General features: G+C 41.1%; 3 protein-coding genes across 3 annotated transcripts; 2 read left to right on the top strand and 1 right to left on the bottom strand.

The window, feature by feature from the left end:
* Positions 1–49: 49 nt before the first annotated feature.
* Positions 50–4,100, top strand: snrnp25 (small nuclear ribonucleoprotein 25). Its single transcript, XM_084925564.1, has 5 exons — positions 50–457; positions 3,316–3,406; positions 3,531–3,636; positions 3,726–3,800; positions 3,898–4,100. The coding sequence occupies exons 1-5, from the start codon at positions 224–226 to the stop codon at positions 3,953–3,955; spliced, it is 564 nt and encodes a 187-aa protein (XP_084781690.1). The 5' UTR covers positions 50–223; the 3' UTR covers positions 3,956–4,100.
* A 100-nt stretch (positions 4,101–4,200) lies between these two features.
* LOC146388320 (uncharacterized) lies at positions 4,201–9,999 on the top strand. Its single transcript, XM_084925561.1, has 5 exons — positions 4,201–8,621; positions 8,751–8,885; positions 8,957–9,058; positions 9,360–9,507; positions 9,642–9,999. Exons 1-5 carry the CDS (start codon positions 8,483–8,485, stop codon positions 9,748–9,750), a joined length of 633 nt encoding a protein of 210 aa, XP_084781687.1. The 5' UTR covers positions 4,201–8,482; the 3' UTR covers positions 9,751–9,999.
* Positions 10,000–10,079: 80 nt separating this feature from the next.
* mrtfbb (myocardin related transcription factor Bb) lies at positions 10,080–23,615 on the bottom strand. The gene is made up of 14 exons (XM_084925545.1): positions 23,419–23,615; positions 19,987–20,052; positions 17,641–17,696; positions 17,475–17,550; positions 17,108–17,269; positions 16,535–16,713; positions 16,155–16,301; positions 14,805–15,049; positions 14,392–14,524; positions 13,412–14,281; positions 12,562–12,672; positions 12,306–12,443; positions 12,172–12,232; positions 10,080–12,081 (listed from the first exon to the last, which is right to left on the bottom strand). Exons 1-14 carry the CDS (start codon positions 23,516–23,518, stop codon positions 11,651–11,653), a joined length of 2,775 nt encoding a protein of 924 aa, XP_084781671.1. The 5' UTR covers positions 23,519–23,615; the 3' UTR covers positions 10,080–11,650.
* Positions 23,616–24,329: the final 714 nt, after the last annotated feature.

Below are 24,329 nucleotides of genomic sequence, written 5' to 3'. Positions count from 1 at the left end.
GGTGAGAAACAAAGGCTTATTAAGCGGAACCATGTTTTCTGAGCCCCATTTCCTCGCCCGGTTATTATTGGTGACGGACGCACTTACTTCCACTGGCTTCCAGTTAAATTAGTTTCCATTAAAAAGTATATTTTCCCCAAAGTTATAAATTAAGTCGACAAACTGCCTGTTAAACTGCCTGTTAAGCTGCTTGTCTGTTGAGTAAATTTAGCAGCTGGCGGTGATGGAGGAGGAGCAGAGAGAGGGTACCGCTGCTGCTGCTGGAGCTGCAGAAGGAGGAGGACAATCAGTGAAGGATGAAGAAGAGGTAAAAGAGGAAGATGTGACACATACAGCAACTCAAGGCGAAGAGGAGGAAGATGAGGACGCTCTTCCTCATTCAGAAATCTTGGATATTTTCGAGGAAGGACTTGCTCGACTCGTGCAGGATCCTTTACTCTGTGACCTGCCGATTCAGGTGCTCCGTACACTACATGAACATGTGCATCGCATACATACAGACAAGAGATTTGCATTTATGGTCAAAATAGACATCACCTCATATAATGACTTATTACAAAGCCATTGGTATATTGGTATACACTCACCGGCCACTCCTAGTATCCTGATCCATCATAAAGGTGCTATGTTGGACTGAGATCTGGTGTCTGTGAATTCATTGTTGTGTTAACGAAACCAGCTTGAGATGTTTTGAGCTTTGTGACATGCTGTTATCTTGCTGGAAGCAGCCTTCAGATGATGGCTACATGTGGTCATAAAGAGTTGGACATTGTTAGCAATAGTAGGGGGTATATATAGGCTGTTGGGTTTAATCGACTCTCGGCTGGTACTAAACATCCCAAAGTGTGCAAAGAAAATATCCCCACACTGCAACAGAAATCAAGACAGCAGAAATCAAGACACATCAGACCAGGCAACATGTTCCCAATCTACTATTATTCAGTTTTAGTGAGTGTGTGAATTTTAGCCTTCCTGGTTTTAGGTGACGGGAGTGTCGCCCCCCAGTGTGGTCTTCTGCTGTTGTAGGATGCCTGCTTCAGAGTTTGATGTGTTGCACGTTCAAAGATGCTCTTCTGATACCTTGTTTATAACAAACGGTTGTTGGAGTTACTGAAGCATTCTGGCTATTCTTATCTGACCTCTGGCTTCATCAAATCACTGGTTCTCACCTAGAGAACTGACGCTCGCTGGATATTTTCTCTTTTTCTCTGTAAACCCAGGAGATAGTTGTATGGTAAAATCCAAGTAGATCAGCACTTTCTGAAATACTCAGACCAGCCAACATGCTGCTGAAAAAGTAACTTTTCTTCATCCTTTTGATTCTTGGTTTGATCTTCAGCGTGACATCGTGACGATGCCTAATTGCTACCGTGGCGGTTTAAGTATCTGTAGAAGTTGAAAAGGCTTGTCTTCCAAATTTTCCAGTAAGTGTATAAAGACGCTAGTGTCTGGTTTTGTCAAAACACGCATGCTTAACTAGCAAAAATGCCATAACAACCTGTTGTTCAACACTGTAGGTTCAGGTTTATTCATTTATATAGCACATTTACAAACAACAGGGTTGATCAAAGTGCTTAACAATCAGCAAAAAAACAGCAAGAGATTAATGTGAAAGCTGGGATCTAGGTTGTTCTATGAGCATCTGGCAAGTTGATCTTAGTGCCCTCCCGGGGTTATACAAGCGGAGGAGTTCAGTCAGGTAACTGGGTGCCAAATTGTTTAAAATTTTAAAAGTAAGCAAAAGAATTTTAAAATCTATACGGTGTTTGACAGGGAGCCAGTGCAAATCAGCTAGAACTGGGGTGATATGATCATACTTTCTAGTACCTGTTAGAAAGCGTGCAGCAGCATTTTGAACTAACTGCAAGCGGTAGAGGGAGGATTGTTGGAGGCCCAGGTATAGAGAGTTACAATAGTCCAGTCTAGAGGTGATAAATGCATGAATAAGTTTTTCAAGTACTTTTAAAGGAATATAGGGCTTCGCCTTTGATATCAAACGCAACTGATAAAAGCTAGTTTTTACCACTGAGGACACTTGCTTCTCCAATTTAGGAGAGCTATCCAAAAACACTCCAAGGTTTCTTACCGTGCTCGATAGATGGCTGGCAAGAGGACCAAGGGTGTCTGTTAACTGACTCAGAGGGGTATGACTATCAAAGACAATTACTTCAGTTTTATTTTCATTCAAAGTGAGAAAGTTTTGTGATAGCCAAACTTTAACATCATGAAGACAGCTGAACAAAGGTTGTAGTGGGTCAGAGACATCCAAGTTCAGGGGGAAGTAAATTTGGAAGTCGTCGGCATAGCAGTATTTTATAGGGGTCTGATCAGTGAATGATAATAAAAATAATAATAATGATACAGAACAAAATGCAATAAAAATAAATGTAAAAAAGATTAAAAATCACAGGCTGAAGTGGAACATCGCAGCATTTCCAGTTGTTCTCAGGACCTGCAGCAGGCTCTTCAAGCTGCTTGCGCAATAAAAAGCCTAACAATGCCTCCTCTCTTGCACTTTGAAACAAAGAGCAGATTCCTGCAAGGGGACTTTATTTTTCCCAAAAGTTGGGAATTTCCTGTGCTACATGTGCCAAAACATAAAATCCTAAGGGCATGAAAATCTAATTCAGTTATGTAAGGCCAGACACAGAAACTAATTTGCCTACAGTCTAAAAATACAAGATGAGATGACATACAGGGTGAGACTGAACACATCCACATTTTCACTGACATCGAACAAAAGCATCAAGAGTCCTCACAGCAGAGCAAAAGGACTCAGTCCACTGGGAAATGTCTCCAACTGATGTCATAAAAGCCCAAAACCAGCATAAATTGGTTAATTTTAATGCAATTTTTTTTTTACATTATTTGGGGGCTTCTCATTGTCATTATGTTATGCAGTGACGAGGAGACAGGAAAGCAGAGAGCCAGTGAGTGCAGGAAGACATGCAGCTAAGGACTGTGTTGGAGTCTGACCTCTGCCTCTGCATTCAATCTTGCAGATTACCTGTTGGACCTGTTACCTGCACCAGCTAAACTGGTGCTGCATAAATTGCTTTTTTATTTTGTCAAAATGAAAAACCTCAAAAATTAATTTCCATATCATATAGGCTCAAAGAACTAGGAAGCGGCTAAAAAGAAAACAGTTCGGCTTTTGTTCTTAGAAGTATGACTCAAAAATAAATTAAATAGATCAAAACATTAAGTATAAGCGAAACTAAAACTAAACTATGAACATCCAGGAACTCCCTGCATGTTTTTGAGACCAAGTGAATTTATGTGCCGACAAAAAAATGAAATAATATTTATGTTCAGGTGACTCTGGAGGAGGTCAACTCTCAGATTGCTTTGGAGTACGGCCAGGCGATGACTGTAAGAGTCTTGAAAGCAGACGGTGAAGTGATGCGTAAGTGCTGAAGCGGCCTTGTTTTCTGTTTACATGCTTTTTAAATTCGCAAAGCCTTTTATACTCTTCTAATTAAAAAAATAAGAAAAATCCATAACATACAAACTGCTTTTTTTCCTCATAGCGATTGTGGTGGTGCAAAATGCTACGGTTCTTGATCTGAAGAAGGCTATTTGCAGATTTATGGAGCTAAAACAGCAACGCGAAGGCGGCGTGAAACACATCAGCTGGTAAACACACTCACAAACACAAGAATGAAAAAGGGCATGTTTAAAAAAAATTCTTATTTTTACTCTTTCCCTGTGTTCTGTGTTTCCAGGAGATATGTTTGGAGGACGTATCATTTAGTATTTCAGGGCGAGAAGCTCGAAGATGACAAGATGAGGCTTAAAGAGTAAGTGTATCAAGTTAGCACTTTATTTAACAGTGTTGATAACACTTATTATCCATTCACCCCCTCCCTCTCTTTTTTCATTTGTGTATATCTTCAGCTATGGGATCAGGAACAGAGATGAAGTGACGTTCATGAAGAGACTCAGGAAAAAGTGAACCACGAAAAACACTGTTTGCCGCAGTCCTCGTGTGTGCTCGTGCTCACAGTGTTTTATTCTTAAAATAACTTTAAAAAAAATGTTGTTGTAGTTTTTTAGCCTCTCAAAGAGGCTTCATGTAAATAAAATATTTATAAGTTGTCTCTTTTGTTTCCAGTGTGCAGTTTTGCTTTAAAGAAGCCAGACTTTCTTGTACTTCTTAAAGTCATTATAGTTCTTCAGGTTTTCTAAAGGTATTTGTTTGCCTTTGGACACTGGATGCTTTCTCACTCACTTTCATTCCAGTCCTTGTACCCTTGAGCTATGAAGCATTCAAGCACAAACAAGACACCTAACCCAAAGTATGAACCAGCGTTGTATCTACACATTTCAGACATCCAAGCAAAGAACCACTTAAATGTGATATTTAGGCACTTTGTTACTGGCAACCTGTCACAAAACACATGATATGTTGCACTTTCTTATTTTGAGTCTGCAGAATGGTCAGATAAGTTTCACAGGCATAAATAGTATTTTGTGCATGAAGGTGATTTTCAAAGAGCTACTAGCCAAAACCTTTGCATATCTCACCGTGGTGTGCAGCATGTCCTTAAAAAACATTAGTGGAGGCTAAAAGAAGAAGTGCAGCAGGTAAACATAATCTGAAAAAAAAAATGCAAATAAAAATCCAGCAAAGACCTGACTCAGGACCTGAGAGATACATTTGGCCCTTCAGTCGGTCTGTAATATGGTTGCTGAAGCAGAGTGGCTGTCAAGGAGTCATTCTTGAGGAAGGGGGACCAGGAGAAAAGGCTGAGGTATGCAAATTTCCACAAGAATTGTACTTAAAGTCAGTGGAAACAGTGCTTTTATAGAGTGATGAATGCATATTTGAAAGTTTTGGTTCAAACCATCTTAAGTGTGTACAGAGGAGGTCAAGAGAGAAGTAGAAGAGTGAGTCTCTACAAACATCTATAAAGCACGGTTATATTTTGGGCTCCATTTAATTGAGTGTTGTTGGGAATCCTGTCAAAACGGATGGAATAAAGAAAAAATAAATGGTAAATGGCCTGTACTTGTATAGCGCTTTGCTAGTCCCTACGGACCCCAAAGTGCTTTACACATCCAGTCATCCACCCACACGCAAGCTACATTGTAGCCACAGCACTGACAGAGGTGAGGCTGCCAGGCACTGGCACCACCGGGCCCTCTGACCACCACCAGTAGGCAACGGGTGAAGTGTCTTGCCCAAGGACACAACGACCGAGACTGTCCAAGCCGGGGCTTGAACCGGCAACCTTACTATTACAAGGCGAACTCCCAACTCTTGAGCCATGATCGCCCCAAACTTTGACTCACCATTCAATACCAAGAGGAAAGCAACTGATTGGCAATGGCTTCATTTTTCAGCATGGTATGCTTTTCCTGCCGGTGCATTAAAAATAAAAACACACTGGCACATTGTCAGCTATGGACTGGCCTCCCTAGAGCCCACACCTCAACATTACTGAAGCAGTGTGTGATCAGAGCTTTAAATGTCCTTTAAAAACCCTGGAGAGCTATTCCTGAAAACTGCTTAAAGAAAGAAAGCTTGCATAAGAGAGTTCAGAATGTGTTGAAGAATAAAGGGGCCAACCAACTATTGGCTTTCAAGCTTGTTAAAATTGTACAGAATAGTTTTTACATTGCAAACTGCGTTTGTGCACGTGTGTAAATCCCCATTTTCTTAGCAAAAGATAAAAAGATGGGGTCTAGAGACTTTTGCATACCTGTGCAATAACATAGCTGTTTTCCTAGGCTTGCATATAAGGTTATAAACATAACCTGATGATTTGAATATTCCCTGAGAACAGTTTGCTGTTGTTGAACCAGTACCAGTGTTACAGGATATACACGATACGGCAGGAACAGAAGAAGGTAAAGCAGATATCTTCTATTAAATAATGGTGAAATTGATTTTTATGAGGTTATAAGTTGAGATGTTAGATAAATGTTACAGCGGAGCATCAGTGCAGTTGGATACTTATTTGAACTTGTTTTATATAAGATTGATCAGACGATTACACACAATCATCAGCGTCCGTGTCTCTTTCTGTTTTATAGATCTTTTGCTTGTTTTCTAAGCACCCAATCAGTCCTGAGAAGCCATGTTTCTTTTAATTAGCTGCAGATGGTTGTGACCAATTTATCTCATTCAGAGAAAGCAGCATATTTGACTACATGCTGGATGAACTCATGTCCTGCATCTTTTTTATTTCATATCAGTAGTAATAAACTTTATTTCTATAGTTTATTTGCAAAATAGTTACAAGGGGTATTTGCAGAATTAGAAAAAAACTAACAATATTTAGTCCAATACATATATAGTTTTAAAAACGTTTCGGTAAGAGGAAGTAAATTCCAGAGTGTTCTGTTAAAGCCAAAACACGGTGCACCTGTTTTGTTAAGCCTGAAACTTGCATGTTTGTTGCTGATCTCGTGCTAAATATTTGAAGGGGGAACAAGATAAGCAAATCATATATGTAAATAGATATGGTTGGAATGATTTAAAAGAATATGAACTTTATCACCAGCACATTATAGTCCACAGTTTTTATTTATTAATTTAAACTAAACTAGCAAACACTAAAACTAATGATTTAATTTTATTGTATGTAGTTTTCTAAGTTCACAAAATTCTTTATTCCAAAAGTCTCGTTTTGACTTTCATTGTAGTTAACTACGATTTTTAAAATCTGGTTTTAGTTTTTAGTTACATGTCAGTTAACTATAATAACGTTCGGTCCTGGGAATTGTGCCAAAAAGTGATTGCTGATGTTTGTATGTGCATTTTGTGTAATATCCATAGTTATACTGGGGATTTATATAAAATTGATTTGTTTTGCAAGTATTCTCGTGACCCTGCATTGTTGTACCTACGCTGTGTTCATTATAATCAGTCACATTATAATCAGTCCAGTCTTTTTTGCCAGTTAAAATATCTTTATAGAACTGTTAAAAGTCACTTTGCCAAAAAACTGATTGCAGTCTTTACGTTGTGATGGAAATGTTCTTTCTGCTTCAAAATGACTAAATATCATTCATGAGAGATATGTGTGACAGATTATAGGCCAACAAGCTATTTACAACAGCTTAAATACTGGCAATCACTTTTTGGACCCCTTTTGGGTTCAAAACTGCCTCGATTCTTCGTGGTATAGATTCAACAAGGTGCTGGAAACATTCCCCAAAATTTTGGTCTATGTTTACATGATAGCATCACAAAGCTGCTTCAGATTTGTTATGATGTGAACCTCCTGATCCACAATATCCCAAAGGTGCTGTGCTGGATTAAGCACAGGTGGCTGTGGAGGTCATTTTAGTGCAGAAAACTTCATCATGTTCAAGATACTAGTTTAAGGTGATTTGAGTTTTGTGACATGGTGTGTTACCCTGATGGAAGCAACAATCAGAAGACGGGTCATAAAAGGTCAGCAACAATATTCAAGTGTACTGTGTCATTTAAACTACGGGGCACAAAGAGCATCAAGAGAATATCCTCCACAACATGCTTCCTGTTCCTAGCTGATGGGAGTGGCACCTGGTATCTGTTTAAAGGTTTGATATGTTGATATGTTTCGAGTAGCTATTTGAGTTACTGTTGCCTTCCAGTCAGTTCAAAGTAATCTAGCTATTCTACTCTGATCTCTACCATCATCAGGGCATTTCTATTGATGACATAAGTAAGATATTTTCCTTTTTTTGGACCATTCTCTGAAAACGCTAAGGATGTTTGTTTGGGAAAAATCCCAGCAGATCAAAAGATTCTAAAATACTCAGACTAGCCCGTCTGGCACCAACAAGCACGTCACGTTCAAAAACGCCTAAATCATCTTTCTTTCCCGTCTGACTCTCAGGTTGAACTTCAGCAGTTTGTCTTGCACAAATGCCTAAACATATTGAGTTGCTTTCGCACGATTGGCTGGTTAGATATTTGTGTTTCGCAGTTGATCAGGTTTACCTAATGACAGCAGATGCTAGAAGAGCCTTCCAAGTCTCTGAGCCATCTTAAAGATGCTGTGGGTAACATGTTTTTGGCATAATTGAGAACAATTATTCCGTATTTTTAAACCAAACCAAATACAAACGAACACTGAACAGAACAGAAAATGAAAATAGCTCAAAAAACAACAAGAACCAAACGTAAAAACAACTACGACAAATACAATATGAGAAATGATTAGGATAATCATGGAATCCGACTTCCATAAAATAGAATTACACAACCATTGTCATTTTAACAACTTTATGTGAAAAAGAAAGCGGTAGGAATAAACAGGGAGTTGGATTTCTACTATTTTCTGCCTCTTACAACTTAAAGACAAAGATAAATGCATGCACTCTCTTATGCAATTATCTCATTTAGAATGTGGGGTTTAGAAAAGAAGAAGATTTGTAAATCTTTGATTCACAGTAACATTTTATATGCTTAACTGGTGCAGAAATAATGTCTGCAATTAAATAAGATCACGCTTTCTCTTCTGCTTCTGTCCTTCCAGTAGTTGCCATGGATTTGGACAGTGAACTAAAAGAGATAGCCACTGAGATGAAACATCTCTCACTCAAAAGGGTACAACTTAAGGAGAGGAAAAACATTCTGTGCATATTTCAAGAGTTGAGGAATCGAGCTGAGTTTGGACAAACAGGTGAGCGCTCAAGCAACTTCTGTGACAGTAATGGCTGTTTGCAGTCTTTTATATTTTCCATGAGGAATAAAAGCAAGTTGCGCTATATGTATAATCTCTGTACGGTTACTGTTTTGTTTTTATAATCAGAGGAAGCAGTCTCTACTCAGAAGGAGATTGAGAGCATCGATGAGAAACTGAAGGAACTGAATGAAAAACAGTCCGAGCTCCAGAAAAATTACGACAACATGCTCAATGCCATCAAAAACAAACAGCACAAGAAAGGTGAGTCCCAGTTTGCTACAGCAAATCTAGCACACTTTACGCAGCTAACCACATTTGTTCTTCTTTGTTAGTGGTCAGTTTCACAGACAAAGAGAATATAGATTCTGCTGCTCCTCCTTCTCCTCCTCCTGGCTCTAATATTGTCTATGTTGTGGCTCCGCCTTCTATCCCAGGTGAGCTACTTTTGGAAATTTGTCCTGTAAAACATAAAAGAATGAAAAGTTGAATGAAAACCACACTGGTGGTGAGGACTGCATGCAGATACTTGTGCTTGGATCGGGGCTTCTTGAGTGCATTTTCCCTTAGCTGCAGATCAAATACGACTTCACGCTACTGATTTTTGTACCTTCATGTGTGTTTTTCTTTCTTTTTTGTGGAAAACTATTTAACAGTTTGTCCAAGTTTAAAACGAGAGAGACGGATGTTTTGTTTTTATAAAATAAATCATCAATCATGCATTGCTTCCCTTCACAGCCCCTGAAGTGGTTCTGGAGCTGGACAAGCTCCCGGCAACTCCGTGCAGGACACAGTGCCCAGAGTGTCGGCAGTTCATCACGACAGAGACGTTCTCCTCTGTCAGCAGTGTGACATGGCTGGTGTGCATCATGACAGCTTTAGTAGGGTATGAAAGTCTCCTCCAGATTTACCACTGAAAGATTTGGACTGTTTCTGTTTGTCTAGCCAGTGTTATTGTCACCGTTACACAGCTTCCAGGCTAGTTGTCACTTAAGTGTCTTCTTGTTTCTTCTTTCGCAGCTGTGTGGCTGGTTGCTGCCTCATCCCCTTTTGCATGGATAGGTTCAAGTCCACCAACCACAGATGTCCTAAGTGTCGAACATTAATCAAAACTATTAAAAAGCTCTGAGATGAAAGCAGATAGGGAAAGATGGAGAAGATGCTGGATATCCACCTAGTGATGATAACAACACAGCTGCAAAGGGTCTCCTGCACAATGCACTGAACATCAGTGCATGACCGGTGATGTTTGTAATCTCAAACTATAGCTGCTATTACTTTTTAGAAGCCTGTCAGACGAGACGGGTGGTTTCTGCCTTTATGCATATGCATATTATAATGCATTTTTCAGGCATGTCTGTGTAACAAAATGTATATTTCATTAATACTTTGGTACTTTAAACATGCTAGTTATTTTCAAATCTTTTTTAAATACAATAAAACTTCAAAATTAAAGACTTTCCTTGTAAATTTTTAATGGCAAGCAGTAAAGGGCAAGTGCTGAAGCTCATAGCCAGACACTGAAATCCCAAAGAATCTCTGTATTTACAAAACGACTGTTAATATTTGTATAAAAAGCCAACATAAATACATCATGTGTAAATCATACAAATGCAAGGTTTTTGTATGCCGAGTTATCCTAGTGTAGTAAAGACTAAACATTTCTCATTCCAGCACATAACCCCTTATTAAGGAGAGACACTTGGGTGGTCAAATGAGGCACAAAGGAGATGGGGAAAAGAAATAAAAAAATAATAGAAATTTGCATCATTTTCATAACAACTATTTCCATATTTGGGTGGCTTAGAAACTGCCAGTAAGTGGTCAATAATTTAACAATATGACACGGTTATTACACACACACTGTACTGCCAAGATATAATGGTTTGTGTCACTATTAACAACAGAAACCAAAAGGATAGCACGTCTTCCATTTGTTTGTATGAAGCTGATTCAAATCAGATGTGGCCAGTAGATGTCACTGAACTACAACCTGACTTGTAACGTCTGATGGTTATTTGATTTTGAAATGATGCTGAAACAAAAACGAGCGCTGGATCATACTTCTGTTATTTTTCTCTGGTGTTGTGTGTTTGTAAGCTGCGCAGATGTCTATTTACTGAAAAATGAAAATAAATTATTCAAACATCTTCAGCCTTTAGGAATCAGTCCATCGCCCATCGCTGTAAGTGAAGAGTCTGGCTCTCTCTTTCTCTGTCTCGCTCCCTTTTTTTAAGCTCGCATTTGTCTCGCGTATGTTTGACAGTGTGTACAGATGCACGGTGAGATACATAACAGACTTGTCTTCACTCTTTGATCTGTTTTGCAAAGTGCAAGAGAGGAAAACATGTTTTTTTTTTGGTAATAAATACTGGCCCTGGTTTAGTCAGAGCAGCTGGGCTGCTTGTTGTGGCCCTTTTTCTAATTTCATCATATTCACACTCCCAGCTCAAATTAAACATCTGATTTATACTTCACAATTCACATACACACGAGGATCGTGCAGCGGTTGTGTGTTTACGATCTGTTTTGATAGTGATAATCATTCCAAGACAGGGTGGAGTAAACTACACAGCAGCCCTCAGCTACATTCGCTGTTTGGCCGTTAGCACTGTGGCCAGGATTTGGGACATTTTCCTGCTCTTTCTGCTCACACCACGCTGACTGTAAAGCTCTACATTCACTGAGATCAGAGGACTAAGAGGAATCAATAACATTAAATGAGACTGATAACAAATCAGCGGCGTGTCTTGAGATGGAAATCTTAAAAGCTTACTTCCACTTTGAGCTCAAACTGCCAGTACCACTCTAACTTTATCTGTCTCCCGATACAACCAGAGGATTTAGAGACCTCAAAGGAAGCAGTTCAGCAACTTCTAAAGTGATGTTGCACGATGAGATTATTACAGAGCTGATTTATCTGTCTGGAAAGCAGAATGGAGCTGCTGAAGCATCCAAACAGCTCTTATTGTCTCATGGAAACAAAAGCAGTCTTCTCTCACAATGAAAAACGATCGCCTTGACAGCACTCAGTCCCAGTTCAAGTGCAGTTCACTAGAGTCCAGGAAGTCAGACGAGAAGACGCCTACTGGCACTGACACATCCAAAGAGTGACCCTCCTCTGCTGGCACAGACAGAGTGAGATCCAGCCAATCCATGTTGTCCACGTTGAGAGCAGAGGTGGACATGTTGTCATTAAAATCCACTTCCATGGTGTCCCCAGGTGCATGTAACTCCTCCATCAGCTTCAGTTTTTGTGGTTCTGTGTCAGGGAGCAGTGCGCCCTCCAGGAGGGTTTCCAGCCGGGAGTCGGAGGTCACGCACGCAGGCGGCTTTGCTACCTGGACTAAGGGTGGAGGGCGGGATAAAGCTGTGTTGATGGGAAGGGTGGTTACACTAGCTGTCACCACAAGAAGCTTATCCAGGTTGGGAGGATCCTGTGTAATATAGGGGGAGATCTCTGAAAAAAAGAAGAAGAAGAGAAGGACATGGTGAGATTTAAAACCTCATAAAGGTATCACAATAATCAAATCACACCCAGTATTCTCACCACCACTCTCCAGCAACACGTCAAACAGGTCATCCATCTCCTGGCTGGCCGCAGTGGGACCCTGCAGAGAAAAGAAACCGTTACATGTCTGAATGACACAAGTGAGATGCTATATTTATGTATCAGATTCTTGCCTGAACAGCTGTTAACATGCTGCGTTTCTGTTTAACGGCATCCTCATAGCGCGGTGGGTCTTTACACTTTGACACATGGTTTGTGAATTTTGGATGCTGCAAGATCAAACTGTTTGGAGACTGGCTGGAACAGGGAGGCTAATAAACAGGAAATAGACAACATCAAATACAAAAATACTAACTACATAACATTAATTCTTGCATGCTTTACAGAAAAAGTAAACATAAGCAGAAGGAACATAAGGATAATCTCCACCTTATTTGTAGGTCCTTTGGGAAGAGCCTGGCCTGAAGAAGCTCCTGCACTGCATCCACTCACTGGGAATGTATTGAGAAAGTTCTGTGCCGCGGTATTAATCCTCCACGTCTGCACAGAGAATTGAAGAGGTCAGCATGGAGGCATCAGTGCAATCAAACATACTTTCTCTCAGGGAGTTTGGTTAAAGTAGCAGTGCAGCTGCATGAGAACTGTGGAAACCTGAAAGAAAACCCACTGTGGATCATTCACTTTTACGCAAAGACATCTTAAATTAAATTTCTTCAGCCCCTCTCCAGCCGGAGGATGACAATGTTTCATCTACCTATGACGGCACTGTTTGCAGGGTAAACCATGAGAGCTGCGGTTGAGTTAAGCAGCGGGTTCTGTTACTAATTCTGCCTGCATGTCGGACTCAGAGCAGAGGAATGACTGGGAGCGATGAGGGCACGATGGTCAGCTCTCACTCAGCACCTGCTCCAGTAACCCATGTTTCCACAGGCTTTCTTTTGATGTGCGGAGTGAAAGATGCCACCACTCAGCAGAGGCCTGTTATTACCATAGCATCAAGGAAGACGCATTAACCATGGTAGCGCTTAACTGACTGTTAAATTAGTTATGTGATATATTATGCAGTGCCATGAAAAACATGGCAGAACATTTATGATGTTATCTTGTGTTTACACAGCACAATACTGGATTTATGATTTCAGGTGTGCATACATACGCATTGATACGTTTCCAGTTCCTACAAGGAGACTAAACTGAGCACAAAGTCACAGCTGATAGTGGTGATGAATGGGGAGACAGGCTGAGGCAGTCTGCAGAAGCAGCGTAGCTTTTTTCTTACCTTTGCCAGTGGCTGGGTTTGAGTGCTGCATTGCTGATGTATTGCTGCTGAGGCCTCTGTTTTCTGTGGCACCGATCCAGAAGCCTGGATAAGGCCTGTGTGTAATGCAATGCCTTTGGTTGGGAGCTGGATAGTGGCTGCTGAGGCAGGAAGGGATGCGGGCAGTAGGATCTGAGCTCCGGCCTGCCCAGGCTGACGCGATTCAGACTGTGTGATGGTCTGGTGACCGAGAATGAATTGATTTTGACTGGCTACGTGGCTCTGATCTGCAGGCTCTTCCTGTTTGACCAGTACTGGCAGACCAGGAGAGCTGCAGGATGTGGTGCAGTTTGACGGAGTCCTGCGTTCCTCTTTGACCTGGACAGGAAGCAGAGGACTGAGCTGAGATGGAGAGTCTCCCTGTTGACTCCTTTTCTCCACCTCCAATTGCATCTTCAGTTCCTCCACCAGCCTCTGCTCCTGCTCCAGCTTCCTCATTAGTTCCTTAATCTGACGCTCCTTTTCATGTAGCCGTTTGTCCTTTTCAGAGTCCTGCTCGTGGGATTTTGTCTCCATGGGACACTCCTCATGTGGCACACTCTGTGGGGAGCTCATGCAGGGAGCATGATGGGCTGGAGCATCTGAAAGCAGTTTTGTTGGACTGTCTGCCATACTATTATCTTCTATGCCCAGATTAGAGACTCTAGAAGCAATAGGGGACACTGGTGGGGTTAATTTAGGAGTTTCTGACTGTGAGATTGCTGCATCGATGGGAGCAGCAGTCTGGATGCTAGAGTTCTCCTGATACAGCTTTAGCCTCTCGATCAGCTCAGTCTTGGTCCCAGAAACAGGCAAAGATCTGAGTTTTAATTCCATTTTCAGCTCAGCTACCTGTAAAGATAAAAAACGTGTAAAACAGCTGCACAACACTCAGCTCGTTCACCTCTGCAGCAATCATATATGCATGATACAATCAGGCTGCGCAGGCTGCAGTGCGTCACCTTCATCTCGTCCAGATTAGCTGGTAAGTGATCCGGCTTGCGGTTCATGTGGTGGAGCTGCAAAGGGGCAGACGCAGCATTTCCACTAAAAGCAATGTTAGAACAGCTGGTTTGTACCTCAGTTGTTGGTCTGCTGTAATAAGATGTCAAGAAAAGGGAGTGCAGATGAGAGAGGGATTTTTTCTTTAATCCATTTTTCATAATGAGCACCTTCTGTGTAGGAAGCTGTGAGCAGGAAATGCAGAGTAATTGAGACAAAAAGCAGCTGTGATTAAACCGTGATGACAATTATTACATTTTAAATAACAAGGTGCGTACGTCTGACTGAGGATTTGAAAATCAATGTTGAAGTAATTGTAATGAGGATAAGAAAAATCCTGACTGCGATGAAGTAAAGCTTAATGGAGCCATACTTGAGCTTGGAGGCCTGGTAATTGTACTGCTGCTGTTGCTGCTTCTGCTGGTTTAGGATCTGGAGCTGCAAGAACTGCTGCTGTTGCTGCAGGAGGCGGGCGTAAGCAGAGTCCATTGGCACTTCATTAAGCTCTTTCTGGTCCGGGGGAATATACTGATGGTACTTCAACTTCTTCACTCGTGGTTTGGGCTCTTTGCTCTTTTTGCTGCGGCTTTTTTCAGCAGGAGGCTTAGCCAAGCTTTGCTGCAGAGCACAACACACACAAAAAAGGGGTACATAAGACCAGAGAGGACCATCTGGAGGATATTCTTTCCTCACGACTGATCTCAGGCCAGTCCAGTTAACTTTATCGGGGAAGACAGTTTGCACTGCCAGTACCAACACTGTAAGATTTGGAACTGATACGGTACTTTTATAACTTTAACATTAACATTGCTCTGACACTTGATGAGAACAGCAGGATGAGGAAACGGGTAGTGGAAATGTTACACTTATTGTTTTACCACCTGCAATTACAGGATGTAGTACTCATGAAAATGGCTTGGCACAAGAGCAGCAGGTTCTAGCAATGAAATCAGAAACTCGGGCCGGGTTAAACAAGCACTCACTTTCCAGTTTGTCAAACTTCACTCCCTTATTATGTTCAAAGGGAGGGAGAGTTTAGCTTATACTCTGAGGATAACTGCATTATGATAAATGGATAAGTTATAGCTTCACTCCCATTCTTTGATTCACAGCTTAGCCACGATGAGGAGGGCCAGCCTGTCATTTGACCCTAAATATAGACAAACTGTGGCACAGATTTAAACCTCTGGATGTGTGAAATAACTTTAACCCTTGCTCTTTGACCTGCGCTCAACTCCAACTAAATGCTGATTTTTTTTTGTCTGAGCCAAAACTGATGTAACTTTTAGCATGAGAAATAACAGACTCTGACATTGTGTCTCTTGTCACATTTTCAAAGGAAGCAAACAAAATAAATCAAACACACAGATGAAGAAAATAAGTCAGGAAAACAGAGCCAGAGGTCAACACTGCAACAGCTGCGTATAAACTACACGACAACAATGACAAGTAACCATAAACTTATTATTATTATTTTTTTTTTAGAAAAATAAAGAAGATTGTTTTTTTTAGGGGAAATACAGATAGTTATTTTGAAGGTCAGATTGCCAAGACTTTGGAGACTATTTTCCCACAGCCAAAAATCTCATGTTTTATATGATAGTGTTATTGGTTACGGTTACATATCATAGATGATGATTTAAGACCTCAGAGGATTTTAAAAATCATCACTAATCTAACTTTAGCTGTAAGATCACATTAAAATGACTAAGAGAAAAGTCACCTTCACAAGAACTGGCCCCGGTGTAACACAGGTGACGACAGTGGTGACAGGTTGAGGTTGAGTTGATTGTAGGTTGCTTTGTTGCTCACCGGTGGGCATAGGGTTGTTTAAATCTGATGCAGACTGTGAGCTGGGTGGTGGGGAGTGCTAAGAAAAGTAAAGAGAGAGCAAAATCACATGAGTCCCTCAGTAAGAACAGCAAAGCTGAAACACCTGCTAACTATCATGCCATCTATGAAAAGGAAGAAAATATGACCCAAAATAGGCTGATAAACACTTGAAAAATGAGCATGAAAAACTACTAAAACACAGCTGATGTGCTGTATGTAGCAACTTAAGTAACCTAGGTTTTTGGTCGTCTGACACTGGTGTTGTTGTACCTGTATGGTAGTTTTTAACATAAGAGTGGCCTCTTCAGACTCCCGCGGCGAGGCCGATGTAGAGCTGGGAGAGTGTTGGCTTGCAGGATGTTGCGGTGAAAAGGCATCGCTGCTGTCCTCATCAAAGTTGTACACGTCCGAAGTGTCAGGTGTCTTCGCACGATCCACCTTGCTACCACCTGTGGCACAGGATCAAAAAATAAGCAAGCACTGGTTATTATTTATTTCAAGGATAAATAAAAATAATGCAAATAGAGCAAAAATCTCTGACTATAGTTTAGAGATGTAAGCTGAGACTGCCCTGCTGAGATATTTCGACGTAAATGTCATAAAAAACAAGCTACAGTTTTTTCAGTGAGGGCCAGCTTATCAGTGTTAGCATTATCACAGTTTTACTGCTGTAATTAAACTGGGAGACCTTTCTCACAGCAGGCCTTTGCTTCCCAAACAAAGATAATACATCATTAAAAATAGATAAAAATCCACCAGATGTGCTGCACAGCTGGTTTGAATTACCTTCGCTGCACTCACTGTAAGTGGTGAACAGATATAATAATAACAGTGAGGCTCTACCATTATTAACCTCCTCAACACCGGGGTCCACAGGCAGGATGTTCTTCTCCACCAGCTCCATGGGTCCGGGCCTCTGGGCGATCTTCTCATTGAGATCATCAGTCAGTCTGGCCCTCTTCAGCTTCATTTGTGTGGCCTGCAGGGAGGGCTCTGCATGTGTCTCTGATAAACACAAAGAGGATGTTCATCTGTGATCTGGCCAGTATCAGTCAGTCTCTCAAACTGCTTTATCATTACTGACTCACAGCAGACTGAGCCAGACCTCACAAAAGCCATGCGTGTGGTTATAACTTTGTTAAACACAAAGGTAATCATCTCTCTTATCTCAACACTCTTGCCCAGTAAGAAAACACCCCCGGATGATTACCTTGTAGGATGTGCATGCGGACCAGCTCAGAACGCCCGGGTCGGCTGCAGAGTTTGTGCTTCAGGAAGGTCCCAGTCTGTTTAAGAAAAGAAAAAAAAATAAGAAAATACTCTGGGTACAGGATTGTGATCATCTGCAGGCTAGAGTGCATTCATTGCTGGCTTACCCTGGCTCTCTCCAGGCTGCGAATCTGCTCATGGAAGGCAGCAGGTGCTTTTAGGGCTACGAGAAGAGAAATCCATAAGAAATCAATACATTTTCTTGTGTAATACAGGCTAATTTCACACACACAAATGTTCCTTTGATTTTAAGACTGACGTCTTTTTGCATTCTTTCTTTCTAATCCCAAATAGATTCCCCTTTGTCTGCCTTTGATATCATGACAAAGTATGTTTATGTAGCAAGCCTCTTAGTGATAAGATTGTACTCCACAACAACAGAAATGATGGTGTAACAGCATAAGTATAATACCACAGGGAATCTCAGTATTTCTAAAACATATACTTTTCACAATGGCCCTCATTAAAAAGTCTTTTAAAGTTATCAAGCAGTTTTCTCAAAAGTACAAATCACGTACTGTATGCCGACATAAAGTGTTTAAAATTATGGACAACACATATGTAAAAAAAATCTAAACTACAAATACACATTTGTTACGTACAGTGAAAGCAGGTATAAAGAAGAAAAGAAGGGAGATAAAATGCATCTTTATTCCCAAATATGCCAAAAAACAATTTTCACACTGCAGGGTCATCCAGTTTCATGTCATTGTTTATTATTTTGTCTCCTTTTTGGCATGCAATGGCATTAATAATCAGCAGCTCATGGGCAAGTGTCTGACAGGAAGTGTCAGTTTAGCTGACTCAAACAACGATTATTCCGTCCTAATTTCTGATCTGACAGAGTAAACTTGTTGAGCTTCAGACGAGGTCTGGCTCACCGGCGAGTCACCTCTGCTATGACGAAGATTGTTTGGTTTAAGGACACTCTGCCTGGGGGGTGCTCTGAGGAGTGTGTCAGAGGAGCAAAGCAAACATTCCTCATGACCAAAACCTCACTGCATACCTATCATAAGCCTCTAAGTGTAGGAGAGGCAGATTGCTATGGAGAATGGCCTGGGAGGCTTGTGTGCAGGCTACGCTTGGCCAGGCTGCAGAGGGGGGGGAGGCGTCTGACCTCCACTGAAGGCCCAGCCGCTGACTCATGAGGCCGCGTGGAGCCAGAGAGGACCTGAAAACTTGACTACAGGGGGCTTTTCATGACAGAACCAGATAAAGAGGAAGATGTCCATCTTTTTCTCTTTCTGTCTTTCCAGCTCTCAGTGGGATTCTGTCACAGTTTCAGCTCATCTTTTATTGACTGTACTCCTAAACAAAAGGCTTGCTGGAGGGAGGTAAAACAGGGACCGAGTTAGCTCCACCTCTGCTGGATCAAAGGATGGATGTGGATGGTATTAAAGCGGAGAAAGCCTCTCCAGCTTTGACACCAGTGTGTCATTTATCTGTTATATATTCCAACGATTTTCACCAGGTTTTGAAGCACAGTGAAGCGATTTCAGCCTCTGACATAATTCTATAAAACAGCCCTTATAAAATAAAGCAGTTTGATGTACAAAGAGGATCTATTATACTAACTCTGAAATCCATATTCTCCATTCTTGGACTCTACTAAAGTGGCTTTGCATGATTTATAAGTCAAAATAATCCTGATTGATCCTGTATTAGGCTTTGGTGCAGCTCCTCAGTTCTTCCACTGTCTCAAACAAGTCGTTTTAGCTCCTCTCTCTTCAGTGCCACCCTCAATTCATACCAACTTTCTTCTGATTGGCTGCCCCTGGTAAATTTGAGGTTTGATCAGCAGGTTCAGCCGGAATTTCTGTAGTCACACTTGTATGCCTGTCAAGGGATATTCCATCTCTTTGACATCACACACAGTCAAGAATAGAAACGTCCTGAAAACAGTCTGAAGCCTGAGCATTTGGCTCAAATTACTTGTAGTTAAAGAAACTCATTATTTCACACTAATGGGCTCCATTTAAATACGTCCATCCATCCCTCAGTCTAGTTTCTTCCACTTATCCAATAATTGCAGAGGATTCATGATAAGCAGTGTATACTGGATGTCCTTCTACCCAGCAACATTTTGAAGGACACTTTCCTAAGGTAAGCTGAGCTATATTATCACTCCAGTACATTCAAAACCTACCCCTGGGTCTCCTTCCAGATGTGCATGCTCAGAAAAACTATCCTGATTACAAGCCCAAGGGTTGGCTCTACTCTTGCAGCTCCCACTAGATTTGATTTATTAAATTAAATAAAAGCACAAAAAATACCACAATAAATTCTGTATTTTGAGTTGCTTCATGATCCCCTATGTTCACCAGCAATTTGCTAATGGAGCCTGTTAATTTGGGAGAAATAAAAACAGAATATTTTGCTAGCTATACATTTTTTATTTCTTATTAACACTGTTGGTGATGTTCACTGTTGTCTTATGTAGTAAAACTACTCACGCGGCATGATGCCTTGGTCCACAAGTTGCTCCCGAGTTCTCCTCTGCTGCAGACAGAGCTGCAGGACTATGAGAAAGCGGAGACACAGAGGTCAGGGTTAAACTTTTACCATTCAGAACCAGTTTGACTGAGTCACCTAACAACCATCCCTTCTGGCTTTGAACTGCGAAACCTGCAAGACTTTAAATAAAACAAGGCACTTATTATTTCTCAATCAATACGCTGCCCGAAAGGCTCAACTGTAAACCCCGTTCACCACCACAGACATTCTGTACTCTTCCTGTACGGTTTTAGCTCAGGGGTTGTGAGGAGTAACACACATTTTACAACACGCAAACAGTGTGATTGGCTGACAGCCTTCCCAGTGAGAGGCAATATCTCTGTGTGGGTTGCAAATGCGCTGAGGAAATAAAGTAACTACAGAGAAGAACACAAACAGATAAAAGAGGGATTAATGTCAGACCTGCAGTTACAATATTGAGGAAAACTTGAGCTGGTCATGACACCACTGAGAGCCAAGTAACTTGTGTCTGTTTAATAAATTGTTTTTAAAAACTAATCTTGCTTTGGATGGATAAGAAGTGACCAGTCATGTTACTGTGGAACATCAAAGACATGACTACCTTCCAACAGAAATTGTTGAGTCTTGCATGCGAGCTCTGCATATAGCACTTGGATGATCTTCGGTTTTATTTCCCCATAAATATAAACTGTAGTAAGACGTTGTTTAAACATTTATAAACATGTGAGCGTGGACATGTTATTTCAGTAGAATGCCACAATTCAGTGCAGGCAAAAAAAAAAAATATCTGAAGAGAAGGCGATGGGTGATGGGAACGAATGAAGTGGCGGTGGTGAGGTACGTGAGGCCTTTATTGTCACCCTCGTAGTAAAGTGAAGTTAACTTTAGCTCGATCTACTCAGGGGCATTTTTGGGGGGTGGGGGGTGGGGCAGCTCCCACTCATACACAAACACACACAAATACAAGGCAGACCTGCTCAACTCTCCTGGGAAAGGCGCTGCTTCTGAACGGGCCTCTGTGACTCATGCTAGCAAAAATAAACTGGGCAGCTGTGAGAACAAGGCCTGGGAACCATGAAATTTGGGGGTAGTTAAGGGGGTGGGCTCTGCATTTGTACGCAGAGACGAGGGGACGTTCATGGGCTTTTCTACTGGTGGGCAAGGGAACGCGGAGTGACAAGAACCGAGGCAAAGGGTGGAAGGCCGAGGCCACTCTCATAGCAGCCCATCCACTGCGGGACAGAGAACACAGTGTGCCTGCTCTGCCTGCTGTGTTTCCTATTACAAACACAGGCCAGAGGGGTTTATGTTCAGCCAGAGATGGATCATAACAGAAGATTGTAGAAAATGCCACAAGCAAGAGAAGAGTGCATACTACAACATATCAACAATATCAAAAACTGCCTCCTAGCTCTGACAGAGAATGCAATTTTTAATTTGAGGTATGGTAGTATGGGGTTACAACTCATGCCGGGTCCTCCTCATCACTCGGTGTCATCTTTGGTTCAACCTGAACCCTGGCTAACCTTCTCCGTGATGCAAACTGGCTCCGCTCTCCTGCTCACCAGCAAAGCGTAAACAGAGGTTTTGGAGAAACATAGAGAGGGGGCTCGGCTCAAATCCTTGTCTACTGATGTAATCTCTAATCTCAGACCCATGTTGTTCTCAGCAAATCCTCCCTGGAGGTCTCCCATCAGACCTCTGAAACAATACAAATAAAAACTGGTGTGGCCAAAGCTGAATTTAGTTTAGAAGAGACTCATGCTGGGTTATGTTGATTTTGCAGTTATAAATACAGAATTCTCCAAACAGAGTCCCACTTTAACAGCATTTATAACCAGTGATGGCATGCATCATGACTATTGAGATAAAATTAGTCTATCAAAAATGTCATTTGGATTTTCCTTTCATGCCTTTGTGTGGAGCCTAGAAACTTAAAGGCTGACTTCAATCTTTGGAAAAAAAATACCTGCAAACTTATCGATAATAAAACACATCTACATCCTACATTTAGCAACGCAGAGAATTTATCAGCAAGACTTTATCTCAGTAAATTAAATGAGTACTGAGAATGTAAGAAAAGAAAGTAAAGCATGTTTAATTTGACATTATTTTTAATTTTTGTATTATTTTGCCTCAGTGAAAAAAGACAGAATCATATTAATAAGAAAGTAAAAAAATATTGCTTCCTTTCTGCCATGATTAGGTGTCAGGGCAACCAGGCTTCTCACTTTATATGGGAAAGAAAAGCCTTTTAATAACATTATCCCACATTTTAAATGGCAAAAGTTTTTTAAGGTTTCATCCAATGACAGTGAAAAAAGCAGAATGACTGTGTGGAAGCAAGTTGTTTGAGTTTTAAAGTGTATAAATACACAGGGGAAAATATGATGTGAAGTGAAGCAGAAGCACAAACTTCTGCTTCCTGTCAAGCTTTTTGTATTTTTTTTTTTTTTTAGCAAAGGAGTAAAATTCAAGGAAACACATTTTGGCTAAATGCCAAACCTGCAAAGATTGTGATTTTTTTTTAAAGATAGACACATTAAAGTCTCAGACTAATTCCTAATATCGGTATCAGCATCATCCCACACAAACATACTCTTTCCCCAGCATTTACTTTGTTAGGATTTGGTCAGATTAGTGTCAGATTATTACTCTGTCCTGGCAAAGTGATCTGAATCTATTAAGAAAGAGATATACTTAGTCAGGTAATGAATAATGATTTTTGTAAAAGCAGCAAGAATAGTTCTAGTGGAAAAACTTCTATATATACTTCTTTTGCATAAATCCAGTATAATACACTGTTTTCATTTGAGTGTGATTCTCTGCTCACAGTATTAAAATGTAGCATGCAAAACACGCTATGTTGGATGCCCTATAAACTTTAGGTATTTGCAAAGTTTTTTTTTTCTCACATTGCCAAACACAGCCTATAAATCACTAACAAGACAGGTATTTTGTGTTTTACTGGCAGAGGCCACTTGCTTAGAGGAATGTCCTGGTGATGAATGCAAACCAGGAAGATAAAAACATGCAAATAATGATCAGAATCCTGATTAGCAGCATATCCAACTACTGCACTTCAGTTGAAGTTACTTCATTGTGTATGCGCATTGCAAGAGTGAAGTCATGCTTCTGTGAGGTAATACCTTATAATAGTGATCCTACAGAGTGCCGGTTTGAACACAGGTAATTTAAAGCGATGGGTAATTACTTTCTACTTAAACTCATCAGAATTCAAAAGAAGTGATGCTCCACTTGAGTCACGATGATGAGCTTTTACTGTCATTTCCTGTTATGGCTGTGTGTACATCACAACAATCCCCCCTCTGCTTCCGAAGGCAGGGGATTAACATTACGTTACAACAAAGCTTTCTGGCTAGAAAAAAAAAGAAAGAAAGAAGCAGTACCTGATTTGAATTTACCCCTGCAGATGGAAGGGGTCTCCACGTCAAGGCACGCCATAGGGAAAAGTTGTAGTTCGATTGGTGGCCAGGTCTGGAGTCCCATGTGGTGATGAGGCCAGTGGAGAACACGGGAGTCAGCGAGAGGGAGGAAAGAGCCAGCGCTGAGAGGACGACAGCTGGCTCGCTCTCTCTCCGTCTCTCTGCCGGCCTCAGTGGAGAAAGTGTGTGTAAGTATGTGTGAGCGCTCACTCAACGTCAGAAGGAGGGAACACAGTGGTGCTGGCGTTAACCCTCGCTAGGTCACTGTGTTGTGTTCACAGAAGACTCAAATTGCAACACGACACCAGAGGGAACAACTTTTAAACGTGGTAATAATCAATATTTCTTATGCTGGGGAAATTCACTTGGCCTGGGACCAAAACATTTACTGGCAACCAATAGGAAGCTGATCAAAACAGGCTGTGATGAATTTTGAGTTGGCACATCTTTATGAGAAATAGCGTGTGTGTGTGTGTGTATGTGCGTGTGTGTGTGCGCAGGGACCCTTGTTGCACTAAATAACAATGACAAGAACACATAATGGGATGATTTGATTTTTAAATGAGTGATTATTCCTTGAGGTGTTTTTGCAAAATGACATATTTACAGTGTTTGTTTCTTTCTAGATTCCCAGTAAACCCCCAATAAAAATCAAAACTAAAGGGAAATGTATAAGAGAAATTTAAAGAGGGGACATCCAAAAACATCTTTGCTAGTCGTCTTTGCCTTTCCGCGGCTAGAAAAACGCTAACAGGAAATGAGATAGGAGCGGATTAGACTAATTGTGGGAAGTTGTGTGTGTCTCAGTGGATCCAGGAAGGATTGCATGTGAGCCAAAACGATCTCGTGTCAAGGCGACGCTGCAAAGACATGAT

Source organism: Perissodus microlepis, chromosome 4, assembly GCF_051167445.1.
Source record: "Perissodus microlepis isolate ML-2025 ecotype Zambia chromosome 4, ASM5116744v1, whole genome shotgun sequence".
Lineage (NCBI taxonomy): Eukaryota > Metazoa > Chordata > Actinopteri > Cichliformes > Cichlidae > Perissodus > Perissodus microlepis.
This window is presented reverse-complemented; position numbering and strand designations above follow the sequence as displayed.

Bases quoted from the DNA above. Each gene is read 5' to 3' on its own strand.
- snrnp25 (XM_084925564.1), top strand. From the start codon at position 224: ATGGAGGAGGAGCAGAGAGAGGGTACCGCTGCTGCTGCTGGAGCTGCA. The intron at 458-3,315 runs GTGCTCCGTACA...ATTTATGTTCAG, and splicing joins TCTGTGACCTGCCGATTCAG to GTGACTCTGGAGGAGGTCAA. The intron at 3,407-3,530 runs GTAAGTGCTGAA...TTTTCCTCATAG, and splicing joins AGCAGACGGTGAAGTGATGC to CGATTGTGGTGGTGCAAAAT.
- LOC146388320 (XM_084925561.1), top strand. From the start codon at position 8,483: ATGGATTTGGACAGTGAACTAAAAGAGATAGCCACTGAGATGAAACAT. The intron at 8,622-8,750 runs GTGAGCGCTCAA...TTTTATAATCAG, and splicing joins AGCTGAGTTTGGACAAACAG to AGGAAGCAGTCTCTACTCAG. The intron at 9,508-9,641 runs GTATGAAAGTCT...CTTCTTTCGCAG, and splicing joins ATCATGACAGCTTTAGTAGG to CTGTGTGGCTGGTTGCTGCC.
- mrtfbb (XM_084925545.1), bottom strand. From the start codon at position 23,518: ATGGGACTCCAGACCTGGCCACCAATCGAACTACAACTTTTCCCTATG. The intron at 17,697-19,986 runs GTGAGTAGTTTT...CTCTTCTCGTAG, and splicing joins GGACCAAGGCATCATGCCGC to CCCTAAAAGCACCTGCTGCC. The intron at 12,233-12,305 runs GCAAGAATCTGA...TTTTCTCTGCAG, and splicing joins GCATGTTAACAGCTGTTCAG to GGTCCCACTGCGGCCAGCCA.